A 17,708-nucleotide genomic window follows, 5' to 3' on the forward strand; every position below is an offset into this window, starting at 1 on the left:
GGTTCAGAAAGCTATCTTGATATTCTGTAAATCGTAAGTATGAAAATACTCTGCAACAAGTGTTGTGAAAGTGTGGTGCTGCACTCCTGGGGCATTTTTATACTGAATACTATATAGCAGTATATACTATACTACTATACATATAAGACAGAGAACCAGCCTGCATGGATGTTTCATGATAGGAGACCAAAATCACAGAGAAAAAATCTGGTTCTTGGGAGCTAGTTCTTGCCTTTTGGGGCTGCCCTTTAACAAATATAACTTGGGATAACCCTCTCTTCACCTGGTGGGACCGAGCATGCTATTTCTAGATGGGTTTTCAACAAAAAGATGCTTTCCTTCACCAACGGTGATTAGCACATAGCTTCAGCAGCTCTGGTGGCTGTGTGCAAAAGTTGCTTTGAATTTGGGGGAATTTTTCCACAAAGGAATTCTTTTGAAGARGTAGAAGAGTGCTGCTTGTGACTGTTACTTGCTGTTTGGGTGTCTTGCAATTGTGTTGCCTTTCCAGTGTTTGCTCTTACTAATACCACTATTTCCAATTTCTTTTGGCTTCAGAGCTCAGGGGCTGCAGAGGTAAAAGTTCACTACATCGGTCGCTTACCTTGCAGAAAGGTTCAGTAGAGGAGCTGGTGTGAATTCCAGAAGCTGACAGAGCTTTAGCTTACAAGTGTATCTTTGTGCTGGTCTGCAGAAAAACTGTGGTTTCTCAAATGTAACTTGAAAATGTTGTTTTTCCCCCCCCAGCATTACAACACCTCCCTCCTTGCTGCTGCAGCTGCGGCAGTTTCTGCATCAGATGATCAAGAACTCTTACACTCGCGGTTTTTCCCATACACTTCATCCCAGATGTTTCTCGATCAGCTAAATGCAGGAGGAAGCAGTACTCTGCCAGCCACAAATGGTAGCAATAGTGGCAGTAACAGCAGTCTTGTTTCCTCCAACAGCCTGCGAGAGAATCATGGTCATCCAGTTGCAAGTAGGAGCAGCGCGGACACGGCGTCGATCTTTGGTATCATACCAGACATTATTTCATTGGACTGAGTTTTGGAGGAAACGAACTTGTCGGAGGAGATCGTTGTGCTTGGTTTTACCTTATTATGTTTAGAGACATAGACAAGTTTTTTTCCTTTTTTAGGGGAAAAAAATTTACGTGTACAGAGAACAAAACTATATTTTCAGTTTTACTTTTGTATATAAACCTAAGATGGCCTCACTGGTAAAAATAACAAAAAAAAAAATCACAAAACAAAAAATAACAAAAACAACAAAAAAAGAAGCTTCAGTTTATGGACACTGAAGACTTTACACCTGTGCATTTGTCATGTGAGTTAATTTTTTTTTCTTTTTTTTTTCTTTCCTTAGTGTGGACACAAATGGCATTATTTTCTTCACAGTGTAACATAAGTGGGAAAGGAACTGAACTTTTAAAGTTCTAACTTGTAGGAGCTTTTTTCTCCTCTTGGAGACATTTACCTTTGGTGGTGGAATCTAATTCCCCCATCCCATTTTTAGTGCAGATTTTTTTTTTTACACTTAAAGTGGAACAAACCCTACCCACTGTTCCACAGCATTCCCTCTGTTTGCAGGACATATAGCCTTTCAGGAGTGACTTTTTTCTTTTCTTTTTTTTTTTTTTTTTTAATTCCATGCTTTAATCAAGTGTGTTGTAAGCTCATTAGTGCACCAATTATCCTTGTGGGCCAGACTCAGTAAAACCTTAGGCTGAGCCATTGTTTGGCTGCACTTGCGCGAGACAAGACAGAGAACTTTTATAGACTCTAGCCCCAAATAAAAGCATTGACACATTTGACTGTAGGTTTTTGTTTCTAATAACTTACTATGAAATCCTATTAAAATAACTATAAGGTCCTAATCAGCAAAATATTAAGCATGTGTCAGTTTTAAATTTGTGGAACTGCTTGTGCTTTCAAGTTAGCCATGCGTATGTAAGCGGCCTCTCGAGCCGAGGCCTTCCTCATTCTGTCTGGGAAAACCTACTTTTAGTTGCAGTAGAGCAAATTTCTGCTTAAAAGTGAACTTGTCGACAAAAGGAAGAAAATAGGAATGCCAACGTACTCTTGCATGGTTTGTGCAGCTGATCCTGGTCTTGGTGCAGCGTCTTCTGACTTCACACTCATCAGAGCTAAGTTGGTAGCTAGTGTTCGACGCGAGGGTCTTCAACCAAAAGCCAACCCGATAACTCGCCCCAGGGCCCATGCGCTGAGATGAATGACCTGTGGAAGTCTCTTAGGGTAATGGGTTTCAAATTCGGTTTCTTCTTTTTTGGCCTTTGAAGTATTTGGATTGATTTCCCTGTTTTTCAGTATGTTTCTGTTGAACTCAGAGTCATACTTGCTTCTTGCTTTCTTCTCTTATTTCTTTTGAAGTTGTGCATGACATAGGAAAATCTTTTCTTTTGTTTGTTTTTAAAGACTGGTGGGTCATTTGGGCTGATCCATTCTTGTTAAAGAGTGAATTGTGTAAATAGCTGGAATGCATTTTTTCAGGAGATTCTTTAAAGTTAAGAGTAGGGGGAGAGAAGGAGGTGATTCTCTTGTGTCCCAAAGTCCATGTCAGAGAGAGTAAATATTTCCTCTGGTGTGAAAAATATTTTTTTAACTGGTTGAAAGTGCAGGTAACAAGTTTATCAGGAAAGATAGTAAGGAATACAAAAAAAAAAAAAAAAAGGCAGATTCTTGTCTGAATTTTTAATGTCCAAACTATTGATTGCAGCTAGTTGCTTTGAGCATTGACAAGGGCCACCTTTTGCCTATGACGTTGTCTCAAAATCTTGCATTGATTAAAAAAGAAAAAAAAAGAAAAAAAAAGGAAAAAAAAAAACTTTATCCAAGTAGCATTAGGTATTGCTGTATGATCAGTTGTATGGTTATTTGAAAGGTTCACATGAATATGTGGCATCAAAATTGTTTTTAGTGTTTTTACAGCATCACTCTGCCACTATATAGTTGACTTGAATTTTGGAAACAAATGTTTGTGTTTATATGTATATGTGTGTGTATATATGTATTTATAGATCTGTGTGTGTGAGTTAAAAGTGAGTTAAATAGTTTTTCCCATGCATGTGTATTTCATACATATCTGGCTGATATATATATATATATATTTCACCATACACCAATTTTATAATTTATTAAATGTCAGTTAAAAAAATAAATAAAAGGATAGAAAATGGGAAATACTTATTTTTTAAACTCAGTCTGATTTTGAAGTGATGAAGCCTACATTAGGAAGATATCTCATCCGTTTTAGTCGGGAAGCGGAGCCGGGCGCTGCGCAGAGCTCGCGGCCGCCGTGCTGGAGGCGAGCTGAAAAGCTGCCGCTCACCTCGCCTTGGGCACTGCTCTTAACACCTGAAATCCCCCCGGGAAGCGACGTCCTTTTACTTGGGCCCTTGGAAGATGCCGGCTCCTCTTCCTCACGGGCGGCCGGGAAGGGGAGGAAGGCTTCTCAGCTCCCCTTGGTCCTGGTTGAAGCTCGTGGCCCTGCAAAGACGGGACAGAAGCGCTCTCAGATCCTCCCCGGTGCTGTTAGTGCCCCGTGCTTTGTGAGTATCCGTGTTTCATACCGAGATGTTCGTTATGGCTCATAACTCTCTGTGCCTCTGACCACGGTTAACGTGACTTGGTAGAAGTCTCTGTCCGAGTTCTCCGCAAATTCCCTGCAAATGTCAATCCCAAACTCCATCCCTCTCCCTACGCCGGTTGCTCCGGAGGTGCCGGGCGCTAAGCGGGCGCTTGGCCGCCTTGCAGCCCTGCAGAATTCCCTGGAGCTGCCGAGGTTCCTGTGATCCCTAGGGCAGTTAACCCTCCTCCTCCTCAGCTCCTTGCACGCAGGGGCGCCTGGAGCCTGTAGCACCATGCGGGAGTGCAAATACACCCGGAGTCAGTCACCCTTCAACAGAAGGAATTCCCTGCCAGGCTCCAGCCATGCTGCGCATTCCCAGCGCTTCCATAGCTCCCGGGGYGGCGGCAATTCCAGGCGAGCCCCTTCCTCTCCTGGCCAGGGCTCCCAGGGATGGGATGGGAAGGGAGGGATCCCACCGGGCTCCCTTGGAGCTGCCCCAAATGCAGAGCAAAAGACTGGGGAAAAGGTCTCAAAAATCACATCCATGCTGCAATTTAGCATTTCAGGGTTTTAAGCACATCTTTAAATACATTCAGAAAGGATTTTGTTTTATCACTGCGACTGTTTCTCTTTTATTTTTCTTTAAACAGAGCTTAGATTTCTAGCAAGGGAAAATTGCTGGTGGTCCCCCAAAGTGCTGCTGTTAATTGTTTTAATTAACAAAGGGAAAATGTATATATAAGCAGAGTATTAAAATTACCATTAATTCCATGAATTTAAAGCTGTCGTTCATTGCCTTAAAACTTTCTCTTAGTTTCCATATGGCATGCCAAACCCRTAAACGGCTTTTAAAAATGTATAGTAGACCAATGTCAGTTTGTATAAAAGTACCAAGTGAAAATATTTATTATATGCATTGGAAAAAAAAAAAGAAAAAAAAAAAAGATGGTTTACCTATTGAATGTTACCTGTTTATGTAGAAATCTTTAGATGTAATAAAAAGCATTCATTTACCTTGTGTTTTTTAAAAGCAATCAAAAAGAAAACGGGGCGGAGGGGGCGGCTTTGTGACCGCGAGGGCTGTAAAGAGCCCTTTGGAGCAGGAATGTTCTGGTCCTGGTCAATGGGGAGGAATTAAACTGGGTGCCGGGTCGTTTATAATGTGTCCTAATGTCCTGGGGCATTTATTTATTTATTTATTTATTTATTTATTTATTTAGTTTGATATTAACTGTGAATAGGGCAAAAAAAATGGGGAGGGACATAGTGTCTTCTGATGCTGGCTGGGATCAGTTCTGTGTTTTCTGGTGAGCCCCGTTGAGCTGCTCGTAGCCCTGGGGCTCCCGGGGAAAAGCGGGATGGCTCCAGGTGGGAATTGCTCCCTGGGGAGCTGAGCTTCCCTGCGCGGCGCTCAGCAAGGTTTGATGTGAGCCGCGTTTCTGCCCGGGTCTCCTGCGCTCCGCTTCTCACTTTCTAACCAAGTCCACGTGCAGGTTGGTCGTGGTTGGTTGCAGTAACCTGCAAGGTGGTAAATAGCTGAAATGAGATGAAAGAGCCCTGTTTTGGGGCACGTTGGTTCCAATCCATTTAATGGGAGGGAAATCTCCTTGCTGCTCCCCTCCCTGTGCAACACACGGAGCAGGATCCCTGTGCTCCCAGAGCCCTCCCAGTTTCCTCCAGCTCTGCCTTGGTGCATGAGGGAAATCCCGACCCCTTGGAATAGAGCGTGGGAGCAGAGTGTGGATTTGGTCACRTTTTGGGATGCGGTCACTGTGTGACATTAACTCATAATTTGTCCTGTGATCTGTAGACTTGGATGCATTTGTAAAATGATGGTTGTTCCRTAAGCGTGACACCTCTTACACACGGGAATGTTGCATGCGGTTTGTTTATTTAATAATTCACATTTTCTGACAGCGTTTTTCTGGAAARGGGAGAAATCCGTAAGCTAAACTCAAGGCAGAATGTGGAATCTTAAAGGCAAATGATGGTTCCCGGGTCTGGCCAGTTGAGCAGGAAACTCGAACTCCAAGTTCAGGTCCTGCTAAACCCGATCCCTTGCTTTGAATTTCAGTAGTCGGCTACTGGGAGGCTGATGGTGCGGACGAATTCCTCGTATTTTATTGTTCCGTTTGGGCCAACCTTGGCCTCTTTGAGCAGGTCATCCACTGAAAGAAAGGGTAAAGTAAAACAGAGATTGAGAGATYAGAGCAGAGAGCCTTAATTTGCCGTGTAGGGATGTGTTGAGATGGGAGAGAGGAGGCGGCTTCCCGGCTCAGCTGGATGTAGCACCTGGAACAGCTGGGCTTGGTGGGAAGGGCTCCTGGGAGCCCTGTTGGGTCCCTTGCGGAGCCCCGAGCGGGCTGCCCGGGGGGGTCCCTGCGGCACAGACCCAAACCGGCCAGTTCTGCCAGTAGCACCGAAAAGAACTGGGAGTTAAAACGGCTTGTGTCTCGTTGGGTAACAGGACCCCAACGGAAACTGAAGCGAAGGCTTTTCTGGAGCCCCGGGCCCGAGTGAAATCGAGTCTGCTCTGCCATCAAATATTGATGGTGCCGAGCCCGGGTCCACAGAGCACGGACACAACTCGCTGCATTGGCGCCCGCGGGGGCAGTGCCGGGGGGTGGCAGATGCCGTTTGCCCCCCTGGATAGGGGCAGCCCTTGCTGGGATCCTTTCATTAGTGCGGGCGTCCAAGGACGTTGTGGCGTGCGCTATACGGCTGCCTATAGATAATGTATAGAATAGCTCGGGTGAAAGGGGGGTCTGACGGTTCTTGGTGTCCTGGGACCCCCCAGTGTCCCGTGGAGCAGTTCGGAGGAAGCAGGGGGTGCGGGGGCACCTGAGGGTCCTTTCCCTATTGTTTGGGGCCTTGGGCCATTTGATCCCAAGCAAAAAGCCCCGCTCTGCTCCAGGTTCGTCCCGGCAGTGCTGCGGGATGTGCCAGGTCCCCAGGGTGCTGCAGGAAGCGTCTCCGGAGCCTGGGACGTCGGAGCTTTCAGGAGCCCCTTGTGGGATGGCGCTGAAAGACAGTGAGTCATTCCCCGGGAAAAAAAGCAGGATAAAACGTTTGGGAACAGGGAAACGGAGGAGCAGGGGTGGTGGAGGAGGGTACCTTCCTGCTCGGAGAGCTTCTCGCCCAGCCTGGTGAGCTTGGCGCGCAGCTCCGCCGCCGAGATGAAGCCTCTGCGCTGCCTGTCGATCATGGACAGCGCCGTGAGGATCTCCCTCTCGGGCTCCTCCTGCTTCAGCTGCCTGTACATTATGTTCAGAAAGGTGGAAAAATCCAGTTCGGCGTTCCTGTCTGGAGAAGGAACAGCGGGTCCCTTTGGGATGCGGCATTGGGATCCCGGCCCCACCATTCCCGGTGCCTGGAGGCTCCCGACCTCAGAGCAACTGGATTTTAGCAGCCCACCAGGCCAGGGAGCTTCTCCCRTCTGCTGCCCCGGGCTCGCTGGTCCCTGGGCGCTAGGACCCGTTTTTCGGGGCCGCGCTCTGCTCACCGATGCGGTGCAGGTGCAGGTGCCGCTGGACCTCYCCGGGCGTGGGGCTGGCGCCCAGGCAGCGCATCACCACCAGCAGGTCGCCCGCCCGGATCTTGCCCTTCTGCTTCTTGTCGTACAGGGAGAAACACTCCTTGAACTCTAGTTAAAAAGCGGAAGGGAGYGTGGGAGCAGCTCGGGTTACCCACCGGGCCGCGCTGGGGGTCTGCCTGGCATCGGGTGTCCCGTGGGGTGTCTCCTTTCGGGAAGGAGGAGGATGAGTCTCCACTGCCGCCTCRGATGGGAGATGGGAGCCTCGAGGGGGGTCCTGAATGGGGCTGCCCTTTGAGGTCCTTGGGGTCCCGGTCCCATCCCGCAGCCGATGGGAACTGGCTCCTGGCTGCCCGTGACCCGGCTGCGGCAGCTGAGCAGATTTGCAGTAATGCTCTTATTGGAGCTGCCTGCGGCGCCCGCCTGGTCCCAGCTCCCTTGTCCCCCTTGTCCCCCCCAYTGTCCCGCTCCAGACCTGCGACTGCTGACCTTAACTTTCCTGCTGGCCGGAGGGCAGGGTGAGGCGGGAGCGGAGCACAGGGACCTCTCCCCTGCCCGCCTCAGGTGCTGATCTGGGCTTGCAGCAACTGCCCCCATTCCCCCCCACCCCGGGGGCTCCCTGGAGCCGTGGGAAGCAGCGGATCCCGAATCCCGTCCGAGCTGCCCGGATCCTGGTCCCGGAGGCGGGAGCAACACTGTGGGTCGASTAACCCGGCTGAAGAACAAGCGAGCGCCACGTACCGTTAATCTGATCCTGGGACAGAAATTTCGCCTGTGCGGGGAGAGAAGAGAGAGAGAAAGGAGCAGCTCTGCGGGGCGGCGCGGGGGGCTCCGCGGCTCGGGGTCCCTGAGCCGCTCACTCACCATGGCCTGGGCTCCTTCCCCGCTCCGCTCCGGCCGCGGCTCCTCCCGGGAAGGGCTAAAGTCCGCGGTGTGCGCCCGGCGCCGCAATAAATACCCGGTGCCATGGCTACGCGCCGGCCGCCTTCCCAGCGCCGGGAAGCGCCGGAGCGCCGCACGGAGCCGCGGCCGGAGCGCCCTGGGAGCTCCCCCGGCTGCACGGAAGGCAGTTTCAGCCCTTGGGGCCGCTCAGGTGGGTGCAGGAGGGGATGGTCTTGCACAGGTCCCAAGGTAGGTGGATTCTCCGCTGGATTTGTGCAAAGGAGGCAGCTTGGGAAGGACGGCGGGACATCTACTGCTCTGCACCCCCTCGGCAGGAGCCCTCTGCTCCTCCRGAGCATCAGCAGCCCCGGCCAGGACCCCCGTTCCCTCCTGCTCAGACCGCCCCGCTCCGCGAGGCCGGGCACCACACGGAACGGCTCACGCTGGGTCACTGATTTATTGGAAATAGGTCTACATTAGAAAAACTAGATTTTTTTTTTTTTCGCTCTAAAATATCAAAACTTAAAAACTTTCCTTAGGTGCATGGAGGTTGTTCATGTGCAGGGTGTAGAACGCCCACGGCTCGGGGATGTAGATGACGCCCGGGTACTTCTTCCTGAGGATTTTGTCATTCCACAGCCACATCACCCAGACAGCAATGAGCAGCAGCGTGATGATGAAGGAGTAGAAGAGGAAGAGGCCGTTGCTGTCCAGGACGAGGCCTTTGCGCTTCTGGTGCATCACTAAAGCCATCATGGCGAAGAAGGTGAAAATGTAGAGGATGAAGATCTGCCCCTCTGTCACGAGATACCTGCAGAGCAGAAACACCCGGCAGTGCCAGAGCAGCTCAGCGGGGCTCCCCGCGACCCCCGGGGCTGCGCCGGCCCCGCGCGGGGCGAGCCCACCGCAGCGGCCCCGTTGGCACCGTCTCCCTGCACTGCCGGTAAGCGAAGCCGCCCGGCGCGGCCGCCCTCTTTTGAGCTGTTTCTTTTCCATGTTTCCCATCGTTGATTTACCAGGAGGCTTTTTTGATAGGTGACAAGGTGTGTACCCAAAGCGGGGGGTTAAAGCTGATGGTCTCGCTCTGCGGTCATGACAGGCTGCTGGTCAAAGCAACAAGGGACCAAAGACGTCTCCAGAATCCCGGAGTGGTTGAGGTTGGAAGGGACCTTTAGGGATCATCCAGCCCAGCCCCTGCTCCAGCAGGGACACCCAGTCCATCCAGGTGGGTTGGGAGATCTGCAGAGCAGGAGCCTCCGCAGCCTCCCTGGGCAGCCCGTTCCAGGGCTCGGGCACTATCTATGGTAGTGGTATACATCTATCTATGTATCTATGTGAAGTTCTTCCTCACGTACAGCTGGAGCTGCCTGGGTTTCCACTTGCACCCATTGCCCCTTGTCCTGTCTCTGGCCACCACCAAGAGCTCGGCCSCTTCCTCCCTCCCTTGGGACACACTGACAGGTCCCCTCTCCACCTCCTCCAGGAGGAGGACCCCGCTCGCTCTCTCTCTCCTCATGCAAGAGCTGCTCCAGTCCCTTCATGATCTCTGTTGCGCTCTGCTGGCCCCTCTCTCAGAGACCTCCGGAGCTGCCGGCTGCGTCCGGGCCCTCCTGGGAGTCTACGTCGGTCTGTCCATCCACGTCACTCTGTCCATGTTAGTCTGTCCCTGTCTGTCTGTCTGCTCGGGGGTCCAGGAGGCAACGAGCTCAACGTCCTCAATCACCAGCACGAGCTGCGGAGTTTCACGCTGATGCGTTTAAAGGAAGTGCAATGGGGTAACTGGGAGCTGACCAAATGATCCTGATGATTCTGACTATCAAAAATTAATTTACTGTATGGCAGCAGCCTCAGCAGGGGGTGAAGCCCACAGGCAGGAGAGAACATTGTCTCTGAAGATGAATGACGAGTTGTTTGGCTGCCATCAGGGAAAGCATTTGGGAAGATGAGGCTAATGAAAATGGGAAATAAATAAGACCTCTCTCAAAAGGCTATTTGGACCCGCAGGGTGAGCTGAAGAGGCAGTCTAAGAGTGTCACACAAATGGTCCCTGTGCAAAACCGACTGACGAGACCACGAACAACCTCCTGGGATCAGGAGGACGAGCTGCAGGCACCSGGGAAGCACCCAAAACCTTCCAGGAACGCGGGCTCCCCTAGCAGTGACCCGTGGGTTTGAAGAGGGGACAGAGAGAAAATACTTTGGAGGCTAAAAACGTGAGCTCCAGAGAAAAGAAATCTTGCACGAGGATTCCTGAGATGTGGGATGAAGAACAGTGACTTGACTGTTAATCAGGTGGGTTTGGTGACGGGGCAGGGTGGAACCAGTGCCAGAAGTGAAGGGCTGGAGTCRTCGCCAGCACCCACCAGCATCAGGAGCGCCTGTGTCAGGTTATGCAGGATGGAGAGGTCCGTTGCTGACGGATGGWCTTTGCTTTGCTGGGCAGGACAGCTCCTCTGTGCTGCTTCCTGGATGAAAAACTTCCTTGTGACTCACGGGGTCTCTGCCAGCAGAGTTGAGGCTTCTCTTTCCCAGAAGGAGGGAGAGAAGGCAGAGGGTTCTTCCCCTGCAGAACCTGCTGGGCTGAACCGACCTGCTCCCGTGTCATTAGTCAGTGGGGGACGGGATGGGTGAAGAGGTGACAGCACCACCCTGATAGGGGAAGCTAGAGCCGGCCCAGCTGAGCTCCAGGCAGCTGGAATAGGCTCAACAGGCTGCCAATTTCAACAGGTCTGATTTGGCTAAAGCTGCAGCAAACTGCACCATGGTGGAGAGGGCTCCTGGCTGCGATCTGGCCCGCACGGCCCTGGGCACGGGCTGCCCTCCCTCCCCACCCAGGAGGGACACAGAACACTTACCAGTAATACAGGCTGCTTGGCCCCACCAGAAGCAACGCGGACATGGGCATCCTGCTCTCCTCTTCCACAGGAGTGAAGCAGCCAGTGAAGTATATAAACAGTATGAGGAAGAAAGGGATGTACCTGTGAGGGGAAACAGACCTCCCATGAGGGGTGCGACTGGGAAGCAGCGCCTCGGGGTGCCCCGTGCTGGAGCATTCCCTGCTGGAGCGAGGCCTGGCTGCGTTTCTGCACGTGTTTATCCATTACATCTGTGTTACRGGCTCGGAAGCACCGAGATCCTCGTGGTCACGGACTCTCCTTGTTTTATTTCACCACATACCAGCCCTCAGCTTCCAGACAGGCACCAAACACTTTGCCAAGTGCTTCTGAAGCCAGCTGGACTTCTGGGGCTCCCGCAGGAAAAGCTGGAGTTTGCTGACTGGGTCAAACACCGTGTTCAGGCGTGTGGCTGAACTGCCTTTGTTGCACAGCCACACTCAAAAAGCTGCTTAGGCGCCTTGTGGTGTGTTAAACGCTAAGCTACAGGAAAGCAGGACGTGGCCCGGGATTTAAAGAAACTAACAGAGCCCTTATTTAAAAAAGAAAAAGAGGAATTTACTTTCAAATTCCAGGGGAATCTGACAGGAGAAGAGCTTTGTGCATGAGAGAGACCTCGGGGAGCTGGCAGCAGACGAAGGGCCCGGCGGTTCCTCCCGGGCAGAGCAGCAGGAGCAGCCGGGACGTGTCCCCGACGGGGGCTGCTCGGCCACCACGCGCGGACCAGGGGGGTGCAGGGGGGTGCCCGGCACGTCGCGGGATGCGGGAGCCTGACCTGGCTGGCGCAGGTGTGGGAAACGGGACCGTCGAGGCCTCTTTTGGGCGGGCAGGGGCAGCCAGCACCGTCTCTGCACTATAAACTGTCTCTTGCTCCGGCCATCCCATAAAAGAGGCCACTAAGGGGAGAGGGGAGAGGAGCTGCTCCTCAGTTCATAGCAACTGCCAAGCTGCACGTCCCGGAAACATCCGTGAGGACAACAGCGATGGAAAAAACTAATGGGAAGAGGCAGTTTTCAAAGGGAGAAATCCCCTGTAATCCCACCAGCTCTAAGAATATTACCTCTAACCCTATCTCATCAGCTGTGTTTTGTTTTTTCCCCACATATTAAGCTATGAGCAGATCTGCCTCTCCTCGTGTCGCGTTCTGAGGCCACGCTGCAAAATGCTTACCACATTGAATGACCTAAATACTCATCGTAGTAGTAGAGCAGCTCGAAGGAATCAATCTGAAATGCAATCAAACGGATTAAAAAYGACACAGTAACAGCACCCTATTAAATAAGAACAAACAATTAATATTTTTTAAGTGCGTGTATAAAGCACAGCCTCTTTACCAGTGTCTCTGGCTTCAAGTTTTTGATGATGGGGTTCTCTCTTACAGACAGATGGTGCTGGTAGCCACTGAAGATCAAACGATGGTTCACRGAGTCTCCAACCAAGTGGATGCTGGCTCCCATGACGAACACGATGATGCTGACGTACACCATTGATCTCGGCAGGGTCTTGGGGGACCTTTCAATGAGCTGAAAATAGAGAGACATGTGGAGCGCTGAGGAGGTATGAGAGAAGCATGGCACTGTGAGCGGTTCTGCCTCCTCTAACTTAATTATGGCTAGCAAAAATAATAAAGAAATCAAGCAAAAGCCTCTGAAAAATGCTGTGGGTTACAGTGCTACAGAAGATCTGATTGCTGTCCGTGGCTGTTAGCTGGGAAATGACCATAGCCCATTGTGGAAAAATCAGGGTGACTGGAGCTGAGGAGAAGGTGCTTTGTCCCTTGCAGTTGTGACCCCAACGCTTGTGTCTGACTCCYCTGCACCAGCCTGTGGGGCTCCCGGGTCTGGCTCTGCCCCCCTGCCCCACTGGGCACCAGCAAAAACAGGCTTGGTGGCCCTCTTGAACCTCTGGGCAAAAAGCACCCCTTGGAGTCAGCGCCCCGACCGAGTCAGTCATCCAGCACTCCTAACACGGCACTCAAAGCGATTTATTCACCAGATATGATCGAAAACATGATTAATTAGGAACAATAAAGCAGCTGCTTTCTGCAGTTCCTTTGCGAAATCTATTTGAAAGCCTCCCTGTGCCCTCCAGTGGTGAAAAGAACCTTTAGCATCACTCCAGCCGCGAGCACAGTGCCCTTAACTCCTCTGGTTAAGGGACATTTGCTCATTTATCATTCTCTGCTAGATGTTTTTCAAAGGTCTCTTTTTGAAATGTTTTTTTTTTCCCCCTTCCTAACAGAATTTGACTCTGTTCTCTGCACATTTGCTTCTAAAGATGAAGCTTCATTTAAATCAAACCAATATATAGGAAAAAAAAAGTGTTTACCAGTCAAACAGGTTGGTGAGACAACCGTTTTGGGTATCAGCAGCCAGGTTTAATGGCAGAGCACTCCCCAGGGCAGTCTGTGGTCTGCTTAGGTCTAGGTGGGTCCTGTTTGTTTCAGATCCCACTTCCCAAATCCTGGCTGCCTCGGAGTGGGAGGCGCATTCCGAGGAAACACTAATCYGGCCTCAGAAACGTGGGCTCAGTGGGAATGCGTCAATCCTGCCCCGCTGCAGGATCAGCGGGGGCAACGTTTGCCCTTCCATCTCTGCGCTGCCAAATCAGCTTTGCAGCCCTTCCTACACGGTCTCTATATGCACTGAAAAGCTCCTTATTTGTATTTAATTCTGGGGCTTAACTTTCCCTTTCCCTATAACTGATGTACGAATGTCAGAGGATCACAGGCCGACAAGGAGAATAAAGGGCCAGGGAAAGCTCGTCTGCCAGGAGGAAAAGGTCGGACACTTCCTTTGGGAAGACACTGGGAAAGAAGCAGGTATCCGGAAAACCAAACAACTTTCTTTTTGTGTGTGTGTGTGGACCACTCCTTGCTGCTCTGCAGCCAAGGAAGCCAAAGGCATCACATTTTAACCTGATGAGCACCTAACCTGTAGAAATCAGTCATGTCAGACTGACAGATCTGACTGGGAGTTTCAGATCAATCYCCCCAAATCAGATACTGAATAATCCTCTCTTTTTTTTGGCCATAAATAGCATATAGAAACTCCCAGACTCAGAAGAGAGGCAATCATTTACATTTCACGATATAATTCAATTTCTAGCTAATGAAGGTTAAAATATATTTATAATTGCTTTCTTATATCTTGTGGTTGCTAAATATTTAAGAAGTTTTTTAATGATACACCAGTCTTTAACTTTATAAATGGTTTACACGATCCAGGGGCTTACAGCTGAGGCTAGATAAACTCAAGCTAAACATATACTTCTAATGTYAAAGAGCAAGTATAATTAAGCACTGAACAATTCAGAAAATCTATTCTTCAGTTTAAATCAGGGATGGATGTCATCTTAAAAATATGCTTTAGTTGGGGTGAAGGACTCAGAATTCCCCTGAAGCTGGAGTTACTGTAGGAAATAATCTGTTTTGTAGATGCAGGAAATAGGATTATTAAGCAAAGTGATTTTTTTTTTTTCGTCTGAGCTTAAATTTTTGCAGCCTTTTCCTGGAACTTGTGCTTCTGTTAAAGGCTGGAGGTTGACTGGACATGGTCACAGTCTGACCCTGTTTGTTTCACTTCATAAAGAGTTCATGATATACAAACTGTCTAAAAATGAGAGAGAGAAATGAAATGAAAAGATCTTTCTGTGGCCTGGGAGTGGCTGCTGTGTAAAAATTGCTGAAAACACTTTTGTTGTRTGCAGAAGGGTGTAGAGAAGGTCACTGCCTTGCTCTTTAGGAGAAGGTACCTTTTATTCTTTCTGAAGCAGAAGAATGGTAACCTACAGCAGAACTGGCTCATTTGCAGGAATTTCTAGCTAACAGTTGTTAGAGAAATTCTTGTCCTTTAGAAAACTGTGAAGTGCCCTGGTTTTAGAGCTAGTCCTTCAAAAATGAAACGCATGCTTTGAGGCTTACCTTTAGCAGAAGAAACGGGGTGATAACATTGTAAGCCATGTGGAAATAGTCCCCAGCACTTGGTTTGTTTAGTGGAAACCACTCCAAAGGTAGAATAATCTGAGGAGAGAGGAAAGAAGCAGATTCTCATGAGCCAGTGGGCAAATACTGTGTTTTATTCTCCGAATAACCCGTAGTCCCCAGCGACGGTCTGAAAGGTGGTGAGAAAGCCTTTATTTTGGGGCTGCTGCTGTTTTTTAATGCTTATGGTTTGAGTTAACGGTCAACTGGGTGACTTGGCTTCACACAGCAGTTGATAACAAAGTTGATTAACCCTTCTTGCAGTACRTATAGCTAAAAGGTGGTTGGGAGACAGGCACTGTGTACAGTGTTGTTTATATCTCAGTCATTCGCTCCTGKAGTGCTACCAAGAACATATTTTGAAGACAAAGAGAGGACTTCTGTCCTGCCCTGCAGTAGCTGGAGTTTCAGCAGTTCCTAAACTCAAGASCTACAAGCAGGGTATGGAGGAGAGCAGCATAAACCTCCCCAGTTACCCTTTATGTTATGAAAACACGGCACTGTCACAACTCTGCTATTCCATATCCTCCACATGTGCACCAGGCAGGGCAGCCCCCGCCACTCACCATCGCAATGGGACGCCCGAAGTCCAGCACCCAGTTCTGCAGAGTGAAGTAGAACCACAGATCAAAATGAAACGGGGAAGTCTTGAAGGTGTCTTCGCTCTTGACGGCTCCATGTCTAAAAACAAAGGCAAGGCCATCACTCTGCTGCGGTGCAGCACAACTGGTGACTACAGCTTTGTGCTGCTGCGTGGTCCCCCGTGCCCAGCCAATCCCCCAGGAAYTGTGTAAGCCGAGGGGAGAGAGCAGGTTTCAAGGGATCTCGGAAAAGGACAGTCCTGCTCTGTGCACACGGTGCCTTGAGAAGCAGAGACTCGGAGTGCACATGAAGCATGGAGAAACGGGGCCAACATCTGAGGTCYTACACCAGAGATGTATGGAAAGGCAGGGGACACAAGTGACAGCGGGGCCCCTGCTCCAGCCTGCGCTTTCCTGGATCTTTCCTGGCTTTTCCTGGAGTTTCTTGGTGTGAGATCTGTGGAGTAACAACAAAGCGGAGACTCCAGCCAGAAGAGGATGCAGTAGGGAAAGGCAAAGCATCGCTAACCAAAACTGGCACATCCCTGTAAGAAGGCTGTCGGGGGCTGCAAAGTGAGCACAAAAGCAGAATGAAAAGCATTAAGTGTTGAATTAAGCGCAACTATTTTTAACTTCTGCACGGTAACGCAAAATCAGGCTCCTCGGCACTTCGGGTGCATGCTGAAACGCGTTAGTGCCAGCTGGTCCTCGAGCACAGGGATGCTCCGGAGGCGCCTTCACCTTGATGCCGGATGTCCCTTCTCCTCTGCGGGACATCTCYGTGGGAGCCTTTCCATCAAACACCGCTCCAGCACCTCCAACCCTGCGCCTCCCTACAGGAAAAGCAGCCGTTTTATCCTGCACGTGCCTCCAACCGCTCCAACGTGGTGCTGGGAAGGGAAGGACACGGCTGCAGGGCGCTATCCGGGCACCCAGGAAGAGCCGGGATGCACAGGAGGAGCCAGCCGGGCACCTGGATGAGCAAATGGAAACCTGGACGAGCAGCAGTTCCTTGGRTGGGCCAAGACATCCCAGTCAAGCTGGGGCCCTCTGGAAAAGCCTGGGAAGTGCGGGTGTGCAGGGGGATGCGGATGAGGCTGGGGCATCCTGGATAAYCCAGGAGACATTGTAATTCCCTGGAAAGGAATCCCAGAGGGGCTGGATTTCTCCGTGTAATCCTGGGTAACTGGGATAAAGATGATGCTGGGGATGAGATGGGAGCCCTGGATGGGCTGGGACATCCTGGACCAGGCGGTTGTACCCGGACAACCGGGAGGAGCTGGGGGTCCTGGATAAGGCCTCGGTATCCAGGACAGATGAGGGAGCCCTGGAAGAGCCGGGACACGTCGGACAAGGTGCTGGAAGCCAGACCAGGCTGTCAGAGCTGGGATGGCCGGGAGGGAACGGAAGGAGCAGGACATCCTGGACAAGGCGCTGGGAGCCTGGATGGAGCCGCGGGAGGCAGGAGGAGCTGCGGGGGCCTCCCTGAGGCTGCCGGGGGAGCAGGCCAAGGCTGCGGCCCCCGCGCCGCGCCGGGACCCCCAGGCCGGGCCAGGGATCGCGGGGACCCCGCACGAGCGGGCGCCTCTTCCCGCCCTCGCGGCCGCTCACCTGCTCTGGTAGAGGGGCCCGGCGGGCGGCGGGGAGCCCGGGGCCGCCGCCGCCGCGTGCGCCCGCCGCCGCGCCGCTCCCTGCATGAGCCCGGCCCGGTTCGGCCTGGCCCGGTTCGGCCTGGCCCGGCCCGGCCCGGCCCCGTCCCCGCCCGCCGCCGCTCCGCCCGGGCCCCGCCTCGGCGCCGCCGCCCCATTGCGCCTGCGCGGGGCTGTCGCCATGGCAACAGCCCGCCCTCCCGCCCAGGGCCTAAGGCGCCTGCGCAGATCTGTCAGCGTAGCAACGGCCTTCCCCGGCTGTGTCCCAATGCGCCTGCGCGGGGCTGTTACCGTGGCAACACTCCCCTCCGCCTCACTGAGGATGCGCAGCACTGTCGCCATGGCAACAGCCCCCTACCCGGGCTCAACGCGCCTGCGCGAGGCTGTTGCCGTGGTAACAGCCCCCTCCGTCAGGGTCCCGCCGCCTCACTGCGGCTGCGCGGGCCCGTCGCCATGGCAACAGCCCGCCCGCCCCSGGCGGCTGAGGCCTGGGGGTTTGTCACACCCAGGGTCGCTTTAATAATTATAATTGTAATAAATAACAAATAAACCCAGCGAGCCCTCGGCAGGGCCGAGCTGCGGGCTTATAGAAACCGCAGC

The 17,708-nt window shown here is 51.7% G+C and overlaps 3 protein-coding genes across 4 annotated transcripts in view; 1 reads left to right on the forward strand and 2 right to left on the reverse strand.

Annotated features, from left to right (window-relative positions):
• Positions 1-1,323, forward strand: part of PIAS1 (protein inhibitor of activated STAT 1) — a 50,322-nt gene extending 48,999 nt beyond the window's left edge. The window contains exon 14 of one of the 2 annotated variants that reach the window (XM_026040511.1): positions 748-1,323. In XM_026040511.1, the coding sequence (XP_025896296.1) occupies positions 748-1,044 (297 nt within the window). In that variant the 3' untranslated portion in view covers positions 1,045-1,323. The remainder of the gene's footprint in view (positions 1-747) is intronic. The other variant, XM_026040512.1, reaches the window with a different exon arrangement.
• Positions 1,324-5,470: 4,147 nt separating this feature from the next.
• CALML4 (calmodulin like 4) lies at positions 5,471-8,088 on the reverse strand. The gene is made up of 5 exons (XM_026040636.1): positions 8,041-8,088; positions 7,862-7,892; positions 7,091-7,231; positions 6,703-6,891; positions 5,471-5,756 (listed from the first exon to the last, which is right to left on the reverse strand). Exons 1-5 carry the CDS (start codon positions 8,086-8,088, stop codon positions 5,659-5,661), a joined length of 507 nt encoding a protein of 168 aa, XP_025896421.1. The 3' UTR covers positions 5,471-5,658.
• A 392-nt stretch (positions 8,089-8,480) lies between these two features.
• On the reverse strand, positions 8,481-17,156 carry CLN6 (CLN6, transmembrane ER protein). Its single transcript, XM_026040527.1, has 7 exons — positions 17,071-17,156; positions 15,445-15,559; positions 14,819-14,917; positions 12,231-12,419; positions 12,067-12,122; positions 10,858-10,980; positions 8,481-8,813 (listed from the first exon to the last, which is right to left on the reverse strand). Exons 1-7 carry the CDS (start codon positions 17,154-17,156, stop codon positions 8,525-8,527), a joined length of 957 nt encoding a protein of 318 aa, XP_025896312.1. The 3' UTR covers positions 8,481-8,524.
• Between the last annotated feature and the right edge of the window lie 552 nt (positions 17,157-17,708).

This window comes from Nothoprocta perdicaria, unplaced genomic scaffold, assembly GCF_003342845.1.
Source record: "Nothoprocta perdicaria isolate Ctin4 unplaced genomic scaffold, notPer1 scaffold_26, whole genome shotgun sequence".
Taxonomy (NCBI): Eukaryota; Metazoa; Chordata; class Aves; order Tinamiformes; family Tinamidae; genus Nothoprocta; species Nothoprocta perdicaria.